The following is a 19,412-nucleotide window of genomic DNA, read 5'->3' as shown; positions in this document are numbered from 1 at the left end:
GGCGTCGCATGCTACAGAGAAATCTTTCATGAAAGGAAGAGTCAATTGATGTGGCAAACTTCATTGTCATCTTATTTTAAGAAATTGTCATGACCCCAACCTTCAACAACCATGGCACTGAACAGCCAGGAGGCATCCCCATTGAGGTGAGACCCTCCACCAGCAAAAAGATTATGATTCTCTAAAGGATCAGATGAACATTAGCATTTTTTTAAGCAATAAAGTATTTTTACCTAAGATATGTGTGTTATTTTTTAGGCATAATGCTATTACCCATTTAATAGACTCCAGTATATTGTAAACATAACTTTAAATGCACTGGGAGGTAAAAGTATTTGCTCTATTATGATATTTGCTTTATTGCAGTAGTCTGGAATGGAAACTATATTGTCTCTTGGGTACACCTGTGTATAGAAAGAAATTTATTATGAGGAAATGCTCATGCAATGATGGAAGCTGGGAAGTCCCAAGATCTGCAGTCAGCGAGCTGGAGACTCAGGAGAGTCGATGGTGTGGCCCCAGTCTGTGTTTGAAGGCCTGAGAACCAGGAGAGCCAAAAGCTGGCAAGCGCTGGACCCAGGAAGGGCTGATGTTTCAGTTCAAGTCTGAAGGCAGGAAAAGACTGAAGGTCCAGCTCCAGGCAGTCAGGCAGAACTTTCCTTTGACTCACGAGAGGGTCAGCATTTTGTTCTGTTCAGGCTGTCAACTGAGTGACCCAGAAAAGCTGGCAGATAACATTCACCATCACGCTGCAAGAGCTGCAGAACCCCCTCTGCTTCTAACACTGACGCTCAGCCCTCCTCCAGTGGGCAGGGAGCTGGATGCTGGGAGGACTTGGTGTTGCCAGCCCAGTGTGGGCCTGGGCAGTTGCTGAGAACCTCCCTCCACCCTGTGACTTCTTAATGACTTAGAGGGTCACCCTGGTTGCTCACTTCAGCTCACTTGGGAGATTCTTTCTGCTTGAGGCCGGGGGTAGGTCCAGGTCTTATGGGGTCTGAAGCTTATACAATTGGGGTGGGGGCATTCCTCTTCAAGAAAAAGAAAACAGTGGAGGTGAGTTGTCCTGCAGCTTAGCTTCACTAGTCTCATGGAAAATTTGCCTCCGAAAATGTCTTTCCTCTGAGAAAGCCCAGGCCTCCAAAGTCCCGGTCAGTCTGGGGTCAGCTGTGGGGAGGCTGCAGGCCACGTGTCACGCAGGAGTTTACGCCATCCCAGTTTCCAGTGGAGAAGCATCGTTCTCATCCACCCCCGTCATGCTCTTTTCCACCTTCCCCAGGGGAAGGGATATTTGCAGTCTTTACAGCGAATCCACTGAAATGTTAAGGTGGGCACGGGGGTCTGGGGTCTTCGACCTTGTTTATAGCATGGTGCCTATTACTGGTCGGGTCTGTACAGGCAGCTTCCGCCGGCGTTTTTCACCAGGCCAGCCTAGAGTAGAATGACCACGTGTTAAAATATAGATTCCTGGGCCGCAGACCTGCCAGAATCTCTGTGAGATGGAACCTTTCAACCTGGGTTTTAAACAAGCCTCCTGGGTGATTCTGACACTCACTGGATTTGAGAACCATGGGGTTGTTCAGACAGCAGGGACATTGATGTTGTTCCTTCTGCATTCCCGGTGATGCTGTTCTGTTCTCCCAAGGCCTGTGCAGTGGTGAGAATCTCCAAGACAGTGATCTGGAGCGGGTGTCCTGAAAGCAGACCCGAGCACTCAGGACTGCCAACACCTTCCCTGGGTTTCCTTGGTCTGGAATTCCCATCCCCTGGTTCCACCTGTTACATCACACCTCCCCTTCAAGGACCAGTGCAGATGCCACGTCCTTCACGGGGCTCAGAATGCTCACCAGCTTCCTCTCCACCGAGGGCCACAGCCCCTGGAGACCCCTTGAGCTGAGTGCCTTGTCCTTGCATACTCTTTCTGACCTCAGCCGTTGTCCCTTCACTCCAGATCTCTCAGATCCAGGAAGTGCATCTTGAACTTAACTTTCCAGACCCTCCCTTCAGTTTTCTAGTCCTTAGAGAGGTGGACTTCTGATTCCTTTGTCTCTGTGCCCTGTAGCCTCAGGTGAGGCTTAAGGCAAAGTCGAGAGTCTCAGGACGCTGCACATGCCTGGGGGTGGGGGGACGGGGGTGGCGGTAGGATGCTGATGCCCAGATTTCCCCTTAGAGAGCCTTTCCCTGTCTTGACGGCTCTAGCTTTGTGTGTTATTTACTTGTTCTACTTTCATTCAACATATACCCAGCAACCAGCTTATACACAGTTCTCTGGGGTTTCAGGAGGGGTGTAAGACATACTCCTTGCCCTTCAGGCACTACGGCCAGAAGGGGGGCAGTGACCTAGGCAGATGGGATACACTCAGAGGAGGCTGCAGCAGGCAGAGGCAGAGGAGAAGGGAGGTCTACACGTTCTGCACTGTATTTATCTCCTTCAGTTCCAAGATTCTCTCCTGGCATCTATATTGCTCACGAGTTACAGAGCAAAGCCTGGTGTGATGGTTACTTTTAGGTGTCAACTTGGCTGGATTAATAAATACCTAGAGAACTGGTAAAGCATTATTTCTGGGTGTGTTTGTGAAGGTGTTTCCAGAGGAGATTGGCTGTGAGTCAGTGGGCTGAGTGGGGAGGATCTGCCGTCAGTGTGGGCAGGCACCGTCCATTGACTGGGCCCAGACAGAACAAGAAGGCAGAAGAAATGTGAATTCCTCTCTCTCTGCTCGAGCTGGGACATCCTTCTTCTCCTGCCCTTGGACATCAGAGCTGCAGGCTCTCTGGCCTTTGGACCGGAAGATTTATACCAAGCAGCTTTCTGGGTTCTCAGGCCTTTGGCCTTGGACTGATAGTTACACCATTGGCATATCTGCTTCTGAGGCTCTTTGGACTTGGACTGAGCCACACTCTTGGCATCCCAGGGTCTCCAGCTTGCATGGCCTGTCACGGTATTTCCCAGCCTCCGTAATCACGCCAGCCAATTCTCCTAAGAAATTTCTTCTCATCGATCTGTCTGTCTATCTATCTATCTATCTATCTGTCTACCTACCTACTTACCTACCTACCTGCCTATCTATCTTTTGATTGATCTACCTACCAATCTGTCTATCTATCCATGACCTGTTGGTTCGATCTCTCTAGAGAACCCTGACTAGTACACCTGGAGTGCAGAATCTGCTGGAGAAACTGCCATTCCATTATTGACTGGCCGGTCAGGCCATACAGCCTGGTGGTCTAGATGTGTTTGGAGGTAGGGCTTCTGTAGCACAGACAGTGCCTGTTCATGGCTCTGTCCCAGGTAAGGCAGAACTAGCTTGTGCTGAGGGCTTCTGCTTTGCAGCTGGCCTGGGGTGGCTAGGATCTGGGGGCACAGGCTGCCCTTTCCAGGCTCTGTCTGCTGGTGCTGCAGGTGCCCCTGCCTCCTCCGTCAGTGGAAGGCTGGCCCCCAGGTCCTCTTTAGGCACAATACAGACTCAGCCAAAGATGCAGACGCCTCATATATGAGGATTCTGAGCTGTGACTTCTGGTGGTGGTTTCTTGGTAACTCCACTTTAGGCAGGAAAAATGTTCAATTGCCCGTGAAAACAAACGACCCCGGGGGCTTTGGCCAGTTGGGTGTGGCACCTGCTCTGCCTCCTGGGAAGCAGTTTGGCCAATGCACTGCATGAGGTGAGCGCCCATCCCTGGGAATTTAGATTCCTGTGAAAGGTCCTGAGAAAAGGCACATCAGAGAGAATGAGAATTTAAGGTTTACTGTTAAAGCAACCCATAGAAAAAGAGCAGAATTATTCAAGCAAGGAAACAAAGTAGAAAAATATCTTCTTTCCCTTCCACTTGGTTTTTATGCTTCTCTCTAAAATGTATTGTGGGGGAGAAAGCAGCCCCCCAATCCCCCTAATCAGCTGCACATCCTAGCCATGCAAATCAATAATGAAAGAAAGAAAGAGAAAGAAGGAGAGAAAGGAAAAGTAAAAGGAAGGAAGGAAGGAGAGAAGGAAGGAAAGCAAGAAAGAAAAGAAAGAAAGAAACTTTGCAGCCTGCTGGAGCACCAGTTCAGACAAGTCCAGGTCTCCTGCTTGCCTCCTGCTGTGATTCCTCTGAAGTTGCTGGGGGCAGGAACTGGGCAGGAACTCCCCAGGGGTGCGAAGCAGAGCAGGTCGTTGGCCAAGTTTGCCTCCAGGAAAGAGGTCTCTGGAGAGCGAGCTGGTTCTAGAAAGCTCCATTATTATTTCATGTTGCTTTTGGCGAATATATGTAGAACAGAATTTTGACAATGAAATTTTCAGGTGCTCTTTTGGCCATCAAAATAACCAGCTCTTGGCTGGGCACAGTGGCTTGCCCTTGTAATCCCAGTGTTTTGGGAGGGCACGGCAGGGGACTGTGTGAGCCCAGGAGTTTGAGACTAGCCTGGGCAACATAGTGAAACTCCATCTCTACAAAAAATACAAAATTAGAAGAGTGTGGTGGCGTGCGCCTGTGGTCACAGCTACTTGGGAGGCTGAGGCAGGAGGATCGCTTGAGCCCAGGCGTTGAGGACTGTAGCGAGCTGTGATTGGGCTGCTGTGCTCCAGCCTGGGAGACAGAGTGACATCTGGTCTCTGAAATAAAATTTAAAAGCCCAAACCAACTCTGCTTTGCACTCTTTCAGTTTCATTTCTTGCTGTCCTCTCTGTCCTCTCACCCAGGAAAACATTTTTAAAGTGCCGCTATTGTGTTAAGAATTGGATTTATTCTCTGTGTTAAATTCTCTCAGCGTTAACTACAGACTCTGTTATGTAAATAAGGTAAATGATCAGGATGAGAAGTTAGACTGTAATCGATGAGTTTGTCATGTCTCTTTAAAAAGCTGCTAGGTGCTCTCCTAACTTATTAGGCTTGAAGGATTCTGGGGAATTGGCATATTGTTACTGTTGTGGACTTTGTTTGCCATGATCATAACCATTTTACAGATGAGAAAAGTGAGGCTGGGATTGGGGCTCAAATGCTTGCTCAGAGTCACATAAGTAGGTTGGAAGGTGACACTACAGACACGGTAAATTGTGAAGGCCTGCTGGTAAGGCACGAGTGAGTTGAATGACACTCTTTTTTTTTTTTTCCCTAGTGATTCCTGTCAGAATCACCATTTTTGGTAAACAAACCAAGCCCAGAACCTGATAATTGTGGAGCATTCTACACTGACAGTTCTTTGAGACAAATTTCCTCTTGGCATTTACACTGTGGCTTTAGCTTTCAAACCAGAGGTTCCTCTTACCCAGCAAAAAGTGAGTTATACGCTTTCTTAATGTTATAACATTACCATGGATGATCCTGAACTTGCCGAGGGTAGCAGAGACGGGTGGGCAGAAGAGGAAAGAATCAGATTAGAGACTGTAAAAAGTAACGTAAAAAAAAATAATTCTGGCAGAGACAGAATTTGAAGGTACTTGTGCACATCAGAACACTGGACTTGCTTTTTTTTGGGAGCAGGAATGCCGCTTAATTAGATCAGAGAAGAATGCAAGTGGTCCATACATTTAGATCTACAATGCATGGTTTCCAGACCTGCAGCTTTTTTTTTGCTGCGCTTCTTCACGGAGTCATAGAAGGGCAGAGCTGGAGGACCGAGTTGAGTGAGGGACCTGGTCCCATATCCCTCCAGACAGGCAGTCGGAGACTTCCACAGGTTAAGGGCTGCAGAGCCTGGACCAAGGCCCAGAATCTCTGAGCTTTTTCTCTTACACCATGAAGTGACAGATGCTGGCAGATGTCAGACCTCTGTGCTTAACTGTTTAACCACACAGCACCCGACTTCTGTATTCAACGAGGTTCTAGAGTTTCTAAAACACAGGTCTCCTCTCCCACCTCAGCCTCCTAGCATAAAACTAGACACATCCTCATGCTTTTGAGGTCTAATCATTGGATTTTGTTCCTTTCAGATGGCTTTCCCGAAGATGAGATTGATGTATATTTGCCTTCTGGTTCTGGGGGCTCTTTGTTTGTATTTTAGCATGTACAATCTGAATCCTTTCAAAGAACAGTCCTTTGTTTACAAGAAAGACGACAGGATCTTCCTTAAGCTCCCAGATACAGACTGCAGCCAAACACCTCCCTTCCTCGTCCTGCTGGTGACCTCATCCCACAAACAGTTGGCTGAGCGCATGGCCATCCGGCAGACGTGGGGGAAAGAGAGGACAGTGAAGGGAAAGCAGCTGAAGACATTCTTCCTCCTGGGGACCACCAGCAGTGCGGCGGAAACGAAACAGGTGGACCAGGAGAGCCAGCGACACGGGGACATTATCCAGAAGGATTTCCTAGACGTCTATTACAATCTGACTCTAAAGACCATGATGGGCATAGAATGGGTCCATCGCTTTTGTCCTCAGGCGGCGTTTGTGATGAAAACAGACTCAGATATGTTCATCAATGTTGACTATCTGACTGAACTGCTTCTGAAGAAAAACAGAACAACCAGGTTTTTCACTGGCTTCTTGAAACTCCATGAGTTTCCCATCAGGCAGCCATTCAGTAAGTGGTTTGTCAGTAAATCTGAATATCCGTGGGACAGGTACCCGCCGTTCTGCTCTGGCACTGGCTACGTGTTTTCCGGCGACGTGGCGAGTCAGGTGTACAATGTCTCCGAGAGCGTCCCATACATTAAACTGGAAGACGTGTTTGTGGGGCTCTGCCTCAAAAGGCTGAACATCAGATTGGAGGAGCTCCACTCCAAGCCCACCTTTTTCCCAGGGGGCTTACGCTTCTCTGTGTGCCGCTTCAGGAGGATTGTGGCCTGCCACTTCATCAAGCCTCGGGCTCTCTTGGACTACTGGCAGGCTCTAGAGAATTCCCGGGAGGAAGATTGTCCGCCTGTCTGAGGGGAGCCCAGAGGCACATCGGGACAAGTTTCAGATAACCCATGGGGATAGTTTTTGCAAGATTTTGGGAGGGGGGCAGGACAGAGGATGCGGTTCTGTAGTGCTGAAATCCACGCCAGAATGTCGGTGTTCATGAAGCCACTGATTCGTTCCCACTTGGTGCCCCAGGCAATAATAGGCCCCGTCTCTTGGGCACGCACACTCTCTATACTAAGTGTTCGGCATACACCTCGATTTTCGCATTTCAGGGGTCAGTATCCTATGACATGATGGGTGTTACCATCCCAATTTTACAGGCAAGGAAACAGCAGCTGCGAGAGGTACAGAAACTTGTCCCAAGGCCCCCAGCCAGTAGACACAGGAGCAGGAATGAAAATCGAGCACTGTCAGAATCTGGTGGGCAGCCCCTGACTTGAACCACTCCCACATGCTGCCTCCCTTAGGAGGGGACACTGATGATGAGTTCTCCGAGCCGGCATCCTTCTGTCCCTGTCCAGAGTCCCCTCCACCTCAGCTCCCAATCCTTGTGCTTTTTGGAGCTAAGCCTGGGATGACCAAATTCACCCCAGCTCCTTCACTCACAGGACTGGATGTAGCTGGGACCGAGTCCGTGTTATCGGCTCAGTACTCAACACAACCCAGGTTTCATCCCAGGAAATGTCCCCACGGTGGACGCAGCTCACATGCTGAGGAACACCCAGCTCTGGACAGAGTTCTTATAAATGTATAAATTAGGCTCAGAAACCACTGCGTTCTGACCTGCTGTACAGACTGCCCACACTGCTGACCTGCCTAGCGAGCAGGACATCACTTCTGAGCCATCTGCTGCTCTCTCGTTTCATCACCCCAACTGTCCCTTGTTTTTGATCAATGGGGACCAACCACTGCCCCAGGAGAACTTCAGGGCTCTCAGTTCAAACTGAAGGACAGTTGAACTCAGACGTGGTTCATGCGGGATTCTGGGAGCTTTCTGGGAATTCAGTCGGAGTCAAGTCAGGATGCTCTCAAGGACCCCTCGGGCTCAGAGCTCTAAAGTGGGCCCTGGTGAAGCAGGGTGGTCCTGCGTCCACTTCCCAAGCCTGAGCCAAGCTCATCTTGATGGAATTTCTCATTTGGCCGAGGAACAACTGAACTTTGTGGTTTGGTGTTTAGCCTTCAGTTTACTCTGCTGCCTCCTATCCAGAGGTTTGTGCGAGCCCGTTTTGCAGGGTTGTGTAAAACCAAGGCACTTCTTTGGTTTTGCCCATTCAGCCACGGTCACGTGACATGCAAAGTAATCTTGCTCCTAATTATAGAAATGATTTGTTTTTTATTTTTTACTTTACCAGACTTTACTTTGTACTCAGAGAAGAGGCCTCACGTGGCTGTGTCGCATATAAATGTTGGACTAAACTCTTACTTGAACTCAGGAAATGTTACTTGCTGCAAAATGGTTTTGACCATGTTCAATTGCAAAAGTACGTCTGATATCCTATTTTGCATACCATTTCTTGTGTTTGGATTAAGCTGCTTCTTCGTAGATGTGTTTCCTCATCCTGGCTGCTCTGAACGCACTGGGTCATGTTCAGAAAAGCCTCCTTCTCAGGTGGAAAAAATCAGGGACTGAGCTTGTCTTTTGAAGCCCAAATTGAAGAGCCACGCCCCTCCGTTCCATAGGATGGGCTGCCTGTCATTCTGAAGATGACCGTGCTTTGAGGGAGAAGTTGTCTGTCTGGCAGTAGGCCTGCGTCTGTGTTTCGTGGTCTACCTTGTCAGGCGTGTGTCTGTGTGGCCACTGGTCTCAGTCGGTGAGGCTGGTCCAGCTGCTGCCTCTGTGCGACTGGCTTTGGGTCTGGCCTTCACAGCATCAGCTCACAGCCCACAGGTCCAGGGACAAATGAGGACAGGTGTGGGCTCTCCCTACTGCTTCTGTGTGTTCTTAAAGGATTTCCTTTGAGACCCATTGTTTTCCCCATTGTTTCCCCTCCCCTCCTCTCCCATCCCCTCCCCTCTTCTTTTTTTTTTCTGACAGGGTCTCACCCTGTCACTCAAGCTGGAGCGCAGTGGCCTGATCTCGCTGCAGCCTTGAACTCAACAAGCCTCAAACGAGCCTCCTGCCTCTGTCAGTGTGTAGTTGGATTACAGGTGTGTATTTCTTTATACAATGAATAATTCTTTTTCTTGAGGAAAACATTATTTCATGAATCTAGAGCTTGAAGGAACCTTAGAGCTCATTCAATCCTGCCTCCTCTTTTATGTGGGATGCAAATGAGGCCCGGAGAGACCTAGCAACTTGCCCAGGACCTTCCCAGCTTGTTTGTTGCAGAAGGAGGGTTCCAGCGCAGCGTGGGTTTCCTGGTGCTGGCTTGTCTGGACGTGAGAGTGAGACACGATGTGAAAGCATGAGTGAGGAGGCCAAGCGCTGCTTCCCCAGGAACACCCAGCGCTAGCTCCAGAGTGGGACTGGAGAGGTCTGGGTTGGCCGGGCCAGGGCTTCACCGCAGGCACCCAGAGAGGAAGGATTCTGATGGGCAGGTGCTGAGGTAGGGGCTGTGTAGGTGCTGCCCCATCTACATGCTCTCAATGAGTTTTCCGGGGGCAGGGACCCCCAGTTGCTCAGGTTTACAGATTAGGAAACTGAGGCAGAGAGAGAGAGGGTGAACAACTTGTTCGAGGTTACACAGGTGAAAAGTGGTGGAAATGGGGTGACCTAAGCTGCCCTGTGGCCTCCCCAGCCACCTGCTGACGGAGCTGCAGGAGCACATTGCATTGGCTGCTCCCACTGCCTCTCTGGGGTGCCTCCTCAGACTCCCCCAACCATGTACGCCTACCCCCAGCCCCCAAACCTCTGTACTCTGCCTTCTACTGTGACTGTGGCAGGAGCCACTTGGCCCCCATGGTGCCAGAACCCCTGGTATTGGACTGACTCCAGCTCTTCTTCCACAACTCCTGATGTGGCCTCACTCTCATCCTGCCACCTGCTGTCCCCTCTGCTGGATCACCCCATAAGCGCACAGACACGCTGCCGTTTTCCACCTGACCAGAAACGACCACCACCTTCCCCGACCCCTTCCCTGACCCCCTTCCCCGTCCCGCTGCCCCATCCTGTTGCGTTTTTGGTGGAACCCCACACGAGAGTTTTGTCTGTTGCCTCATCCTAATCCTTCCCTTCTTTCCCAAATGCCATCTCATCAGACTTCTGCACCCCCACTCCACCCACATGGCCCTTCTCAGGGCACCCACGGCCCCCTGTGGCTGGGTCCTGTGGGCAGTTCTCTTCCTCCTCCTGCTTGACGTGGCGAGTCCTCATCACCAGCTTCCAGGACACCGGGTGCTCTTGGTCTCCCTCCTCCTTGCTGCTCGCCTCTTCCATCTCCTCTGCTTGCTCTTTCTCTTTGCTCTGACCGTGATGTGCTGGAGGATCCTGGGCTCTGCCTGGGGCCCCCTTTCTTCTCTGGTTATACCCAGTCCTCCGAGGGGCCCACCTTGTCTCATGGCTTTAAATATGTTGATGATGTTTCCATTTATCTCCCGCCTAGAACTCTTTCTTGCTCTTCAATCCACTGCCTACCTGATTTCCCATAGTGCACAATCCAACACTCACCTTCTGATTAACTGCCCCACATCCAGCCCATCTGCAGCCATTCCCGTCTCAAGTAATGGCCACTCCATCTTCCTGCAGCTCAAGTGGGAAGCCCTGGAGCCATTCCGACTCCTCTCCCATCTGGTGCATCAGGAAAGACTGTGGGAACTAGCAGGAGCCAACCACCTCCTGCCCCTCCACTGCGACCACCCTTGTTCAAGCCCGCATTGCCTCTCACCTGCATTCGCGCAGCTGCCTCCAGACCCTCCCTCAGCTTCCACTGTTGCATCCTTTGGTCTCTTCCCAGCAGCATCCAGAGTGATCCTTTGAAACTCTCACTTCTCTGCTCAAAACCCTCCTGTGGTTTCCCATCACCAAGGATATGAAGGATAAAAACCACATCCTTCATACCGTTGTCTACCTGCGATTCCCTAATCGCGTCCCTTTGCTCACTCCCTCTGTCCTCTTGCTGTTCCCTGAACAGCAGTCTGTTCCAGCCACAGCAGCCCCTTTGCCCTTATGTGCCCATCCCCATCGGCCTTGGCGCTGCCCGTCCTCTCTGCTGGGAGTGCCCTTTCTTCAGATGCTCTCATGCCTTGCTCCTTTGCCTGGTTGACATTTGGTCAATGTCATCTTCTCAGTGAGGCCTACCCTGACCTCCCTGTAGGAAAATGCAACTCACCTCACTCCCATACCCCATACCTTATATTGTTTTCCTTGCACTTACCAATTTCTAACAAAGCATGTAATATCTCTTTATTATAACATATCTATATTTTATGGTTTATGTTTCACCGACTTGAATGTAACCTTTGTGTGGGCTGTGGGTCTTTCTCTGTTTCCTTCACTGACGCACCTTGGATTCTTAGCATTGTCCCAGCACGTAGTAGATGCTCAATAAACATTTGTTGAGTGGAACTGAATGTATCAGTATGGTAGGTGGGTTTTAGAAGGGAATGGGTGAACCAGGACTGAAAAAAGAAATATTTTTCAAAGCAAGCCAACACTGTGGTTTCACATGAGTCAGTACGTAGGAAATGGGTGCGACTCTGTGACCCGAAAACCTAGAAATGCTCCACAGCTATGCTCTTCACCCCTTTTCTTCCAAAACGGAAAACCTCACACAAGGCGGGGTGGACAGAATCTCACGGTGCCGTCTGTGTGCCTGTCTTCCAGCCCGACACCTGGCCCGTCCTGTCTCATCTACACTGTCATGCAAAGTCTTTTGTTTGTTCGTTTGTTTTTGAGACAGAGTCTCACTCTGTCACCTAGGCTGGAGTGCGGTGGTGCAATCTTGGCTCACTGCAACCTCCACCTCCTGGGTTCTCGTGCCTCAGCCTCCCGAGTAGCTAGGATTATAGGCATGCACCACCAACCAGCTAATTTTTGTATTGTTAGTAGAGACGGGGTTTCACCATGTTGGCCAGGCAGGTCTTGAACTCCTGACCTCGGGTAATCTACCTGCCTCAGCCTCCCAGAGTGCTGGGATTATAGGTGTGAGCCACCACACCCAGCCATGTTTCAAGAATTTGTCGTTCAGCTCAGCACTTAGCGGCAGTGGGAAGACCAGACCTCCTGACCCTTCAGCCTGATGGCATCCACCATGCCTTTAAGAAAAAAAAAAACAAAAAACCCTAAATGTATTTAATTCCTGCTCCTTTCCAAACACACCATTGTAACCACATAATACACTGCGTGAAAAGAGAGGAAAGAAAAATCCAAGTCAACAATAAGTTGCCAGGCCTTCTTTCCTTGAGCCCCATATCCCACGCCCGCCGTGCTAACCTCTGGCTTGCCGCCCACACCTGTCTGGATTCATCCCGACTCGAGCCGCCTCCTCCTAACTGCTCCCACGGGCCTGTCTCTGCCACTTTCCAATCTGTCCTCCACTTGACATTTAGAGTAATTTTTTAAAACAGCAAATCTGATTAGGAAACTCAGAGGCCCAGGGAGGCCAGTGACTTGCCCTCTGGCACCCTGTCCTTAGGGTAGACCTTCCTGGCACAGGGTCAGTGAGCCCCGAGGCCACCTCCCTGCAGGCTGCAGGAGGGTGAGTGTGGCCAAGAGCAGCAATTATCATTGCTTCAACTGTCATTGCCTATTTAATGAGCTTCGCAGTGCCCTCAATTTGCTAAGTTAACTTTGACCACGCCGTCCGTGAGAGGTCTGAGTGGTGATTTCCAACTCCCGCTGGGCACCGGGTGCTGCAACGGTTATCCCGAAAGGCTGGCACGGAGGGCTGAAATGGACTTGGAAAGCGAAATTAATTAATTTTCATGTGAGTTTTTGATCCCCTTGAGTGTGGTTATTTTTGTGCAAAAAATTATCCCGATGTTTACTTTGGTTTCAAAAGTAATTTATTAAAATTCCTTCCTAAGCTTTAAATTTCAGCTAACAAATATGAGAAGGGCCCCTGGGAATGGTAAGAATAAGGAAGCATTGTGTGTGTGTGTGTGTGTGTGTGTGTGTGCGCACACCCCAAGGTTGTGCAGCTAGAATAGCTAGAAGTGCAGAATGTGGATTCTGTCCGCTCTTTTTAGGGCACAACTAGCCCTCTGCACCTGTAGAAACTGTACTGACATACAGCCTTGCAGAGCCTCCAGCTTCCAGGGTGGCAGGAGCCATGGAAAATACAGACCCACCAGGTAAGGAGGTAACTGGGACACCAGGTTACTGTCTACCTGGTGGGGAAGCTGGGGAAAAGGGCCCATGGGAGGATACTAATTGGGGAAGAGGAGACCTTGCTTCCAGGGCTGGGCGACCCACTTACGGAGGCCCCATTCCGTTTACATCTCCGCTCAAGCCTCCGCTTCCGGGTTCCAGCCCTGGCTCTGCAACTTGCTAGCTGTGGCCCCAGGTGGTCATTCTCTCTGCACCTCAGTCTCTGCATCTCTATAAAATGGGATGATAATAGTGTTCACCTCAGAAGGTTGTCAGAGGTGTGGAAATTAAGATAATTCACATTGAGTTCCTGGCACGGCTGTGCAGGCTGAATGCGTGGGTGCAGGCTGAATGCGTGGGCTGCTATCGCGATGTTGTAGCTAATGTCCTGCAGTGGTTGCTCAGCAGCAATGGGTTTGCTTGGCTATTTCCTGATTTGGGGTAAATAGATCCAGAGACCAAGGCTCCATGTTATCCCCAGCACCAGGCTGACCCCAAGTACCAGAGAGGTCTCCATGGCCCCAGGCTGCAGAGGACCCAGGTTACAACTTGCTCAAGTAGACCCAGGGTCTAGGCTTATCCTAGTAGATCTTGGTACCAGGCCAGCCTCTGTGACCTGAGACTCCAAGACCACCATTGCAGACCCAGGCTCTAAGCTAGCCTCTGCAAACTCAGGATATATATTCCAAACATCCCTGATTTGGGGGGAAAGGTCTGTGTGTGATTTGCAGAGTAACGCCATGAAGAAGGAGGTCTTGTGAAAACACTGTGGTGTGGAGTGCCCAGGTGTGAAACGGTTGTCTCAATGGAAGTTGTAGCCTCCTCCTCCCGTGACGTCATCCTCACATGTGTTCAGTGTTAGGCAATTTTCCCCCTCCTGCTCTGAATAAGTGCGAGTGAGAGATGCCTGCGGGAGGGACAAGCTTGCGTGGCACCCAGCTGTGGTGCATTTAGAGGTCAGCCTCAGCCCTCCAGTGTGACCTTGGGCATACCCGTCACCCCCGGGGCTCTGTTCGCAGGGGCAGGGTGTGCGCTCTGGAGTCAGGCTGCCTGGGTTTGAATTTTACCTTCCTCGCCAAGTCCTGTGAGAGGCAAGTGACTTATCTTCTCATTGCCTCAGTTTTGTTATCTGAAGAATGGGACCATAGTAGTTCCCGCCTCGTGGGATGATCATGTGGGTTAAATGAGAGGATGAGTATAAATTGCTCAACATCCCATGGTAGGTGCTCAATAAATGCAGGTGCTTATGATTATAGTCAGTGTTTGGGCTGTGAATTTTGGTGGATTCTATGGTGGTGTATACAGCACTATCTATCAGTGTACCTGTCAGTGTCTGGTGATCTCTGTGCAAATCAAAAACTCTTCAGATTGAGTCTGTAGGGCTTTGTTTCAGCTCTTGTTCTTTTTCTTCATTTGAATCTTTCCTGGAACTCTTGGAGAAGTTCTTCTGTTCATGACATTCTCCACAATCAGAGCACTGTGTTCTTGACCCTCTTAATTCAGAATATGTGAAAATCTGAACGAGGTAAAAGAAGTTGGAGCTGGAAGATGCCTTAGAAATTATCTACAGTATTTTTTTTTTTCAAGATAAAACCTTCCTTTGACAGGAAAGCCAAAGCTCAGAAAAATGGAGTGACTTTGCTAAGTCCTTCAGCGAGTGGCACATCCAGGATTAAAAGCTGGCATCAGAAATCCCATGTCAGACATTCATTCTTTTATGTATTCATCTGTTGAGTGTTCAGTGCTTTGACCGGGCATCCTGAATGAGGGTCAAGCTGAGGTTCGAGGCTGTGGGTTTTGCATACAGAGCTTTCACTGGGTAAATACACAATGCTGAGAAGATTATCAGGGGCACCTGATCCCTTGACAGCTGAATAAAGAAGCATTCCAGTGCCTTCTCTGTGGGCATCGTAAGCCATGTCCATCCATACCTGCTGTTTCACTGAAACCCCACAGCAGCCTCTGGATGGCACCATTCTTATAATTATGCCCCTGGATTTAAGAGGAGGAAACTGAGGGGCAGGCGACTCAGTGACTTCCCCAGGAGCTCAGACGTGGTGGAGACACAGCCCCTCGGCCTCCAAATGCTGCCTCCTGCAAGCAGCTTTGCCTTTCTCCACTTGGCACGGTGGTGAGTCCTCCAATATATCTGCTTTCACAGGAAGCTTGGGACCAGCCCTGCCCAAGGAGTGTGGCATCTCACCCCTTTTCCTGTCTGCTGCCACTTTTTTTTTTTTTTTTTTTTTTTTTCAAGTGTTGACATGAGTCTCAGTCTGCCCCTTTCTGGGCTTGTTTGACCTCCTGGGATTTGGGGCTTAGTTATCTGTGTCATTCCCAAGAACCTCCTGTTTAGCTGGATCCCCTGACCTGTCCTGTCCTGGCCAGCCCTCTCCTGAGGTCACTCAAGTTTCCAGGTGGCAGCCCAAACAAGTGTCTGGCTTCAGAAAATAAACTCTTCAGTCCAGCCCACTTTCCCTGTCTCCCTATCTAATGCCCTTGCGAAACAAGCCCGAGGGCTCCACATTCAGACTGTGTGTGTGTGTGTGTGTGTGTGTGTCTATGAGAGAGTGAGACAGACAGATCCGAGGCTCTAATTAGAGATATCATGCTCAGTGGAAGCTGGTTCTGAACAATGTTAACTGCCCCACCCGTGTCCGTGAAGGGCAGTGCAAGAGCAAGGGGTGGTTTAATTACCTGAGATGTAAAACATCAGACACCCCCACTGCCCTCCTCAGCTGTTGGGGTGGCAGGGTGGAGTTGAGGGCCTCGCTTGTTTTCACCTTTGCACAATCAGTCACACATTTGTTACATGACAGCTATGTGCCACACACCCATGTTTAGTAAGGTGGAAGCCAGCTGCAGGCGTGGTCCACAGTTCCAGACATCTCTGAAGGATGTGACGGCAACTTTCAGGCAGAACATTTAGAAAGAGTGAAATAAAGTGAAACAGATCAACCAGCCTATTGAGTATCTACGTGTTTTTTTACAAGCAAGAACTGGGGAGGCAATACTATTTAGAATCCTTGATAAACAGTTCCAAAAGAAAAAAAACCAGGCTTTGGTGGCTCTCATGGGCCCTCCATGCCAAGAGTCTATGGCTCTGTGATATATTAAATCAGGCTTGTTAATTATTTAATCGAACAGCTGCCATGCACCCTCATTTTAAAAACAGACAAGGCAGTGTTTACCTTTTCTCCATGTTCTCCATTTGGAAGTGTCTTAGTTTGTTTTGTGGTGTTGTAACAGAATACCACAGACTGGGCAATTTATAGACAATAGAAATTAATCTGGCTCATGGTTCCAGAGGCTGGGAAGTCCAAGAGCTTGGCACTGGCCTCTAGTGAGGGCCTTCATGCCGTGTCATGGTGGGCAAAAGAGCAAAACTTACTTTGATAAAATCACTCTTGCAATAACTGACCCTCCTCTGATAATAACATTAATTCATTCATGACAGCAGAACCCTCCTGACCCAGTCATCTCTTAAAACGTCCTACCTCTCAACGCTGTTGCACTGGGGATTAAGTTTCCTTACACATGCACTTTGGGGGACACATTCAAACCATAGCAGGAAGTATTTGCCTTCTCATAACATTTTTTTTAAATAATTAATTTTCAGCATCTGTTATATCAGGACGGACTTATAGCAATTTCCATGGCTGTGTCTCTCCTGGCAGATTTTTTTTTTTTTTTTTTTTTTTGAGACGGAGTCTTTCTCTGTCCCCCAGGCTGGAGTGCAGTGGTGCGATCTCGGCTCACTGCAAGCTCCATCTCCTGGGTTCACGCCATTCTCCTGCCTCAGCCTACCGAGTAGCTGGGACTACAGGCGCCCGCCACCTCGCCCGGCTAATTTTTTGTATTTTTAGTAGAGACGGGGTTTCACCGTGTTAGCCAGGATGGTCTCGATCTCCTGACCTCGTGATCCGCCCGCCTCGGCCTCCCAAAGTGCTGGGATTACAGGCTTGAGCCACCGCGCCCGGCCTCTCTCCTGGCAGATTTTAAAGTTCTTCCAGCCTGATTCCTCTCTCTGTTTGGGTTTCTGGCGTGGTGCCTGCTGGAGAGTAGATACTTGATAATTATCTATTGAGTTCTCAGGGCATCTCTCAAAGGTGGTATTCAGGCACCCACAGGGCAACTCCCATCACAAGAAAGAATGGTGGCCTGGGAGTGAGCTGTAAGGTTCCTTCAAACGTCAGTTCCTGAAGCCTCTTTTATTCATTATTGTTGGGGCTTGTTTTTATTTCTGTTTCGTTCTACGTGACCCCAAAATCTATATGTGAACACTAGGAACTGTATCATGGGCTGAGGTGTATTTGAAGTAAACTCTTAACTATGTCTCTGGGATATGAAAGGTGCTTACGTTCTCTGTTGGAAATGTAGAGAGAAGGATTTGCAGCGTGTGGCCCCTGGGAATGTAGAGGCATGAATTTCTGCCTGTTTTCCTGCTGTTGAAATCTGAGTGCTAGGAATGGACCTCTTGCTCTCAGATTGGCCTTGAAGCTGAAGGGAACCTGTCCACCCTCCGCACAGGGCAAAGAGCCACGCCAACAGGAGGAAGTTGGAGTGCATCCTGGCACCTGCCAATCGGAAGACTGACAAAACAAAAAAAAATTAGTTTTTAATTAATTTAAAAAATGATCTTCCTACTTATCAGACACAATCATTTTTAAATATGAGCAGAAAAAGGAACTCCATAGCCACATGCAACATTTTGTGTCATACTATTTCACATCATCTCTTCTACCTCCATTCACTGGTCAAAGAAGCGCAGAGTTAAGTTGGCCAGTGTGGCGTGGACACAGCCAGGCTCAGACCCTCCTGCCCGCGAAGCCAGCATGAGGTCTGTTGGCTCAGGGGTCCAGTCCCTGGGTCCCTGAAGAGGTAAACGAAAGACATACTCGTTCAATTCGGCTCCAGAAAGTATCAGATGGGAAATAGGTGACTTGTTTTACCTGGTCAAATAAGACATCACTAAAATCTACCATGACTGGAAATTACTTAATGCAACCAGAGGAGACTTTGCGGACAAATTTTACTTTTCCTAAAAGACACGAAATTAAATTTACATGTCACTGAATGATATTTGAAACTGTCATTTCCTTGTATATTAGGGGGATCTGCTAGACTCTTATGTCATCGTATTTTGGAAATGGGTGTATGTCCTTATTATTGGTTAATAATCATTTATTTTTAACGAAAATTAAATTATGAAAACAATGCACTTAACTGGGTGAGTTTTAGGTTGTCGATTGATGTGATAATTCACTCTTCCCGAAAATTTGGCAAGGTAATGGTCTGAATCGGACAATCCTTTTGTTTTTACATTGGTGTTTTCTATATTTATTTTGTACCTGGAAAAGATTTTTAAAATTTATTTTGATTTTATATGTGTAGAAAAATGTACTGAACAATGTTGACATGCTTATTTTTGTAAGAGATGGGTACTTCTTGTTCCCCTTGGATTTCGGAAGCAAAGCAATGGGACCCTACGCTTCGGAGTCTTAATGGGGTGGGGCAGTGTCCACTGAGGTGTCCTGTCGGGAATGACAAGTCTAGGGCAGATTATGAGGCAGGCATCCTTTGGAGTTCTTCTCTCAGGTATATTTTAACTAAAAGCTATCATTTAAGTTGAAGAAATCAAGTCTTGTGAATCGATACGATTGTACTTCTAGAGTCTTTGATGATAAGTTGTCTTTGCGGTGCAGATTGTCTCCTCGATCTTTCAAAGTGTCATTTAAATGGAAATAAATGTCTGAAACACATGTGTGTTTCTGACTTAATCACGCGTGGGTCACCGTTCCTGCAGTACTGCAGGCCTGGAAATCTCTGCCCACCGATGCTCCTGGCAGGCTGCATCCAGGGCCCGCTCAGAAACAAATTTGGAGTTGGAGGCGGCAGGGAGGGAGGGGTGCAGCGCTGTGTGTGGGGAAGTGGTGGATCCTGAAGGTGGGCAGGGGGTGGTGCAGCTTCAGAGGATGAGGGTCCCTCCTGCTCCCTCCCCACCAGCTGGCCTTGCCATCCCCCTGTGGCAAGGTTGGGCTGTCCCTGGCCCCTGGAAGGCTAGTCCTTTCTCGCTGGCTGCTCCCTTCTCTGGGACTCCATGCCCACCATCATCTCCTCTCCCACAGTGGCCACTCCTCCCATCTAGAACCTTCCTCAGCACACAAGCCTGCTCTCACTGCCCACTCAAAGATGACTTGCTGGACTTCCCCCTTTTCTAGTAGTGCCCCTCTCTCTTTTTTCCCTTAAGGCTAAAGCTCCTCCCAAGAGTGGCCTTCCCCTCTGCTGCCACCTCAGCTCCCCTCTCCTTTCCCCCACCACGGCCCTGAAATAGCTGTTGGGGCTGCACCAGC

The 19,412-nt window shown here is 49.1% G+C and overlaps 1 protein-coding gene across 2 annotated transcripts in view; it reads left to right on the top strand.

Moving 5' to 3' along the window:
- Positions 1-9,867, top strand: part of B3GALT5 (beta-1,3-galactosyltransferase 5) — a 51,144-nt gene extending 41,277 nt beyond the window's left edge. Inside the window, exons 2-3 of one of the 2 annotated variants that reach the window (XM_055276962.2) lie at positions 5,090-5,249; positions 5,904-9,867. In XM_055276962.2, the coding sequence (XP_055132937.2) occupies positions 5,904-6,839 (936 nt within the window). In that variant the 5' untranslated portion in view covers positions 5,090-5,249 and the 3' untranslated portion in view covers positions 6,840-9,867. Of the gene's footprint in view, positions 1-3,226; positions 3,239-5,089; positions 5,250-5,903 lie in introns of those variants that run through there. The other variant, XM_055276963.2, reaches the window with a different exon arrangement.
- The last annotated feature ends 9,545 nt before the right edge of the window (positions 9,868-19,412 follow it).

The sequence above is a fragment of the Symphalangus syndactylus genome, chromosome 5 (genome assembly GCF_028878055.3).
Source record: "Symphalangus syndactylus isolate Jambi chromosome 5, NHGRI_mSymSyn1-v2.1_pri, whole genome shotgun sequence".
In the NCBI taxonomy this organism is placed as follows: Eukaryota; Metazoa; Chordata; class Mammalia; order Primates; family Hylobatidae; genus Symphalangus; species Symphalangus syndactylus.
The sequence above is the reverse complement of the archived record's forward strand: the minus strand, read 5'-3'. Positions and strand labels throughout refer to the sequence as shown.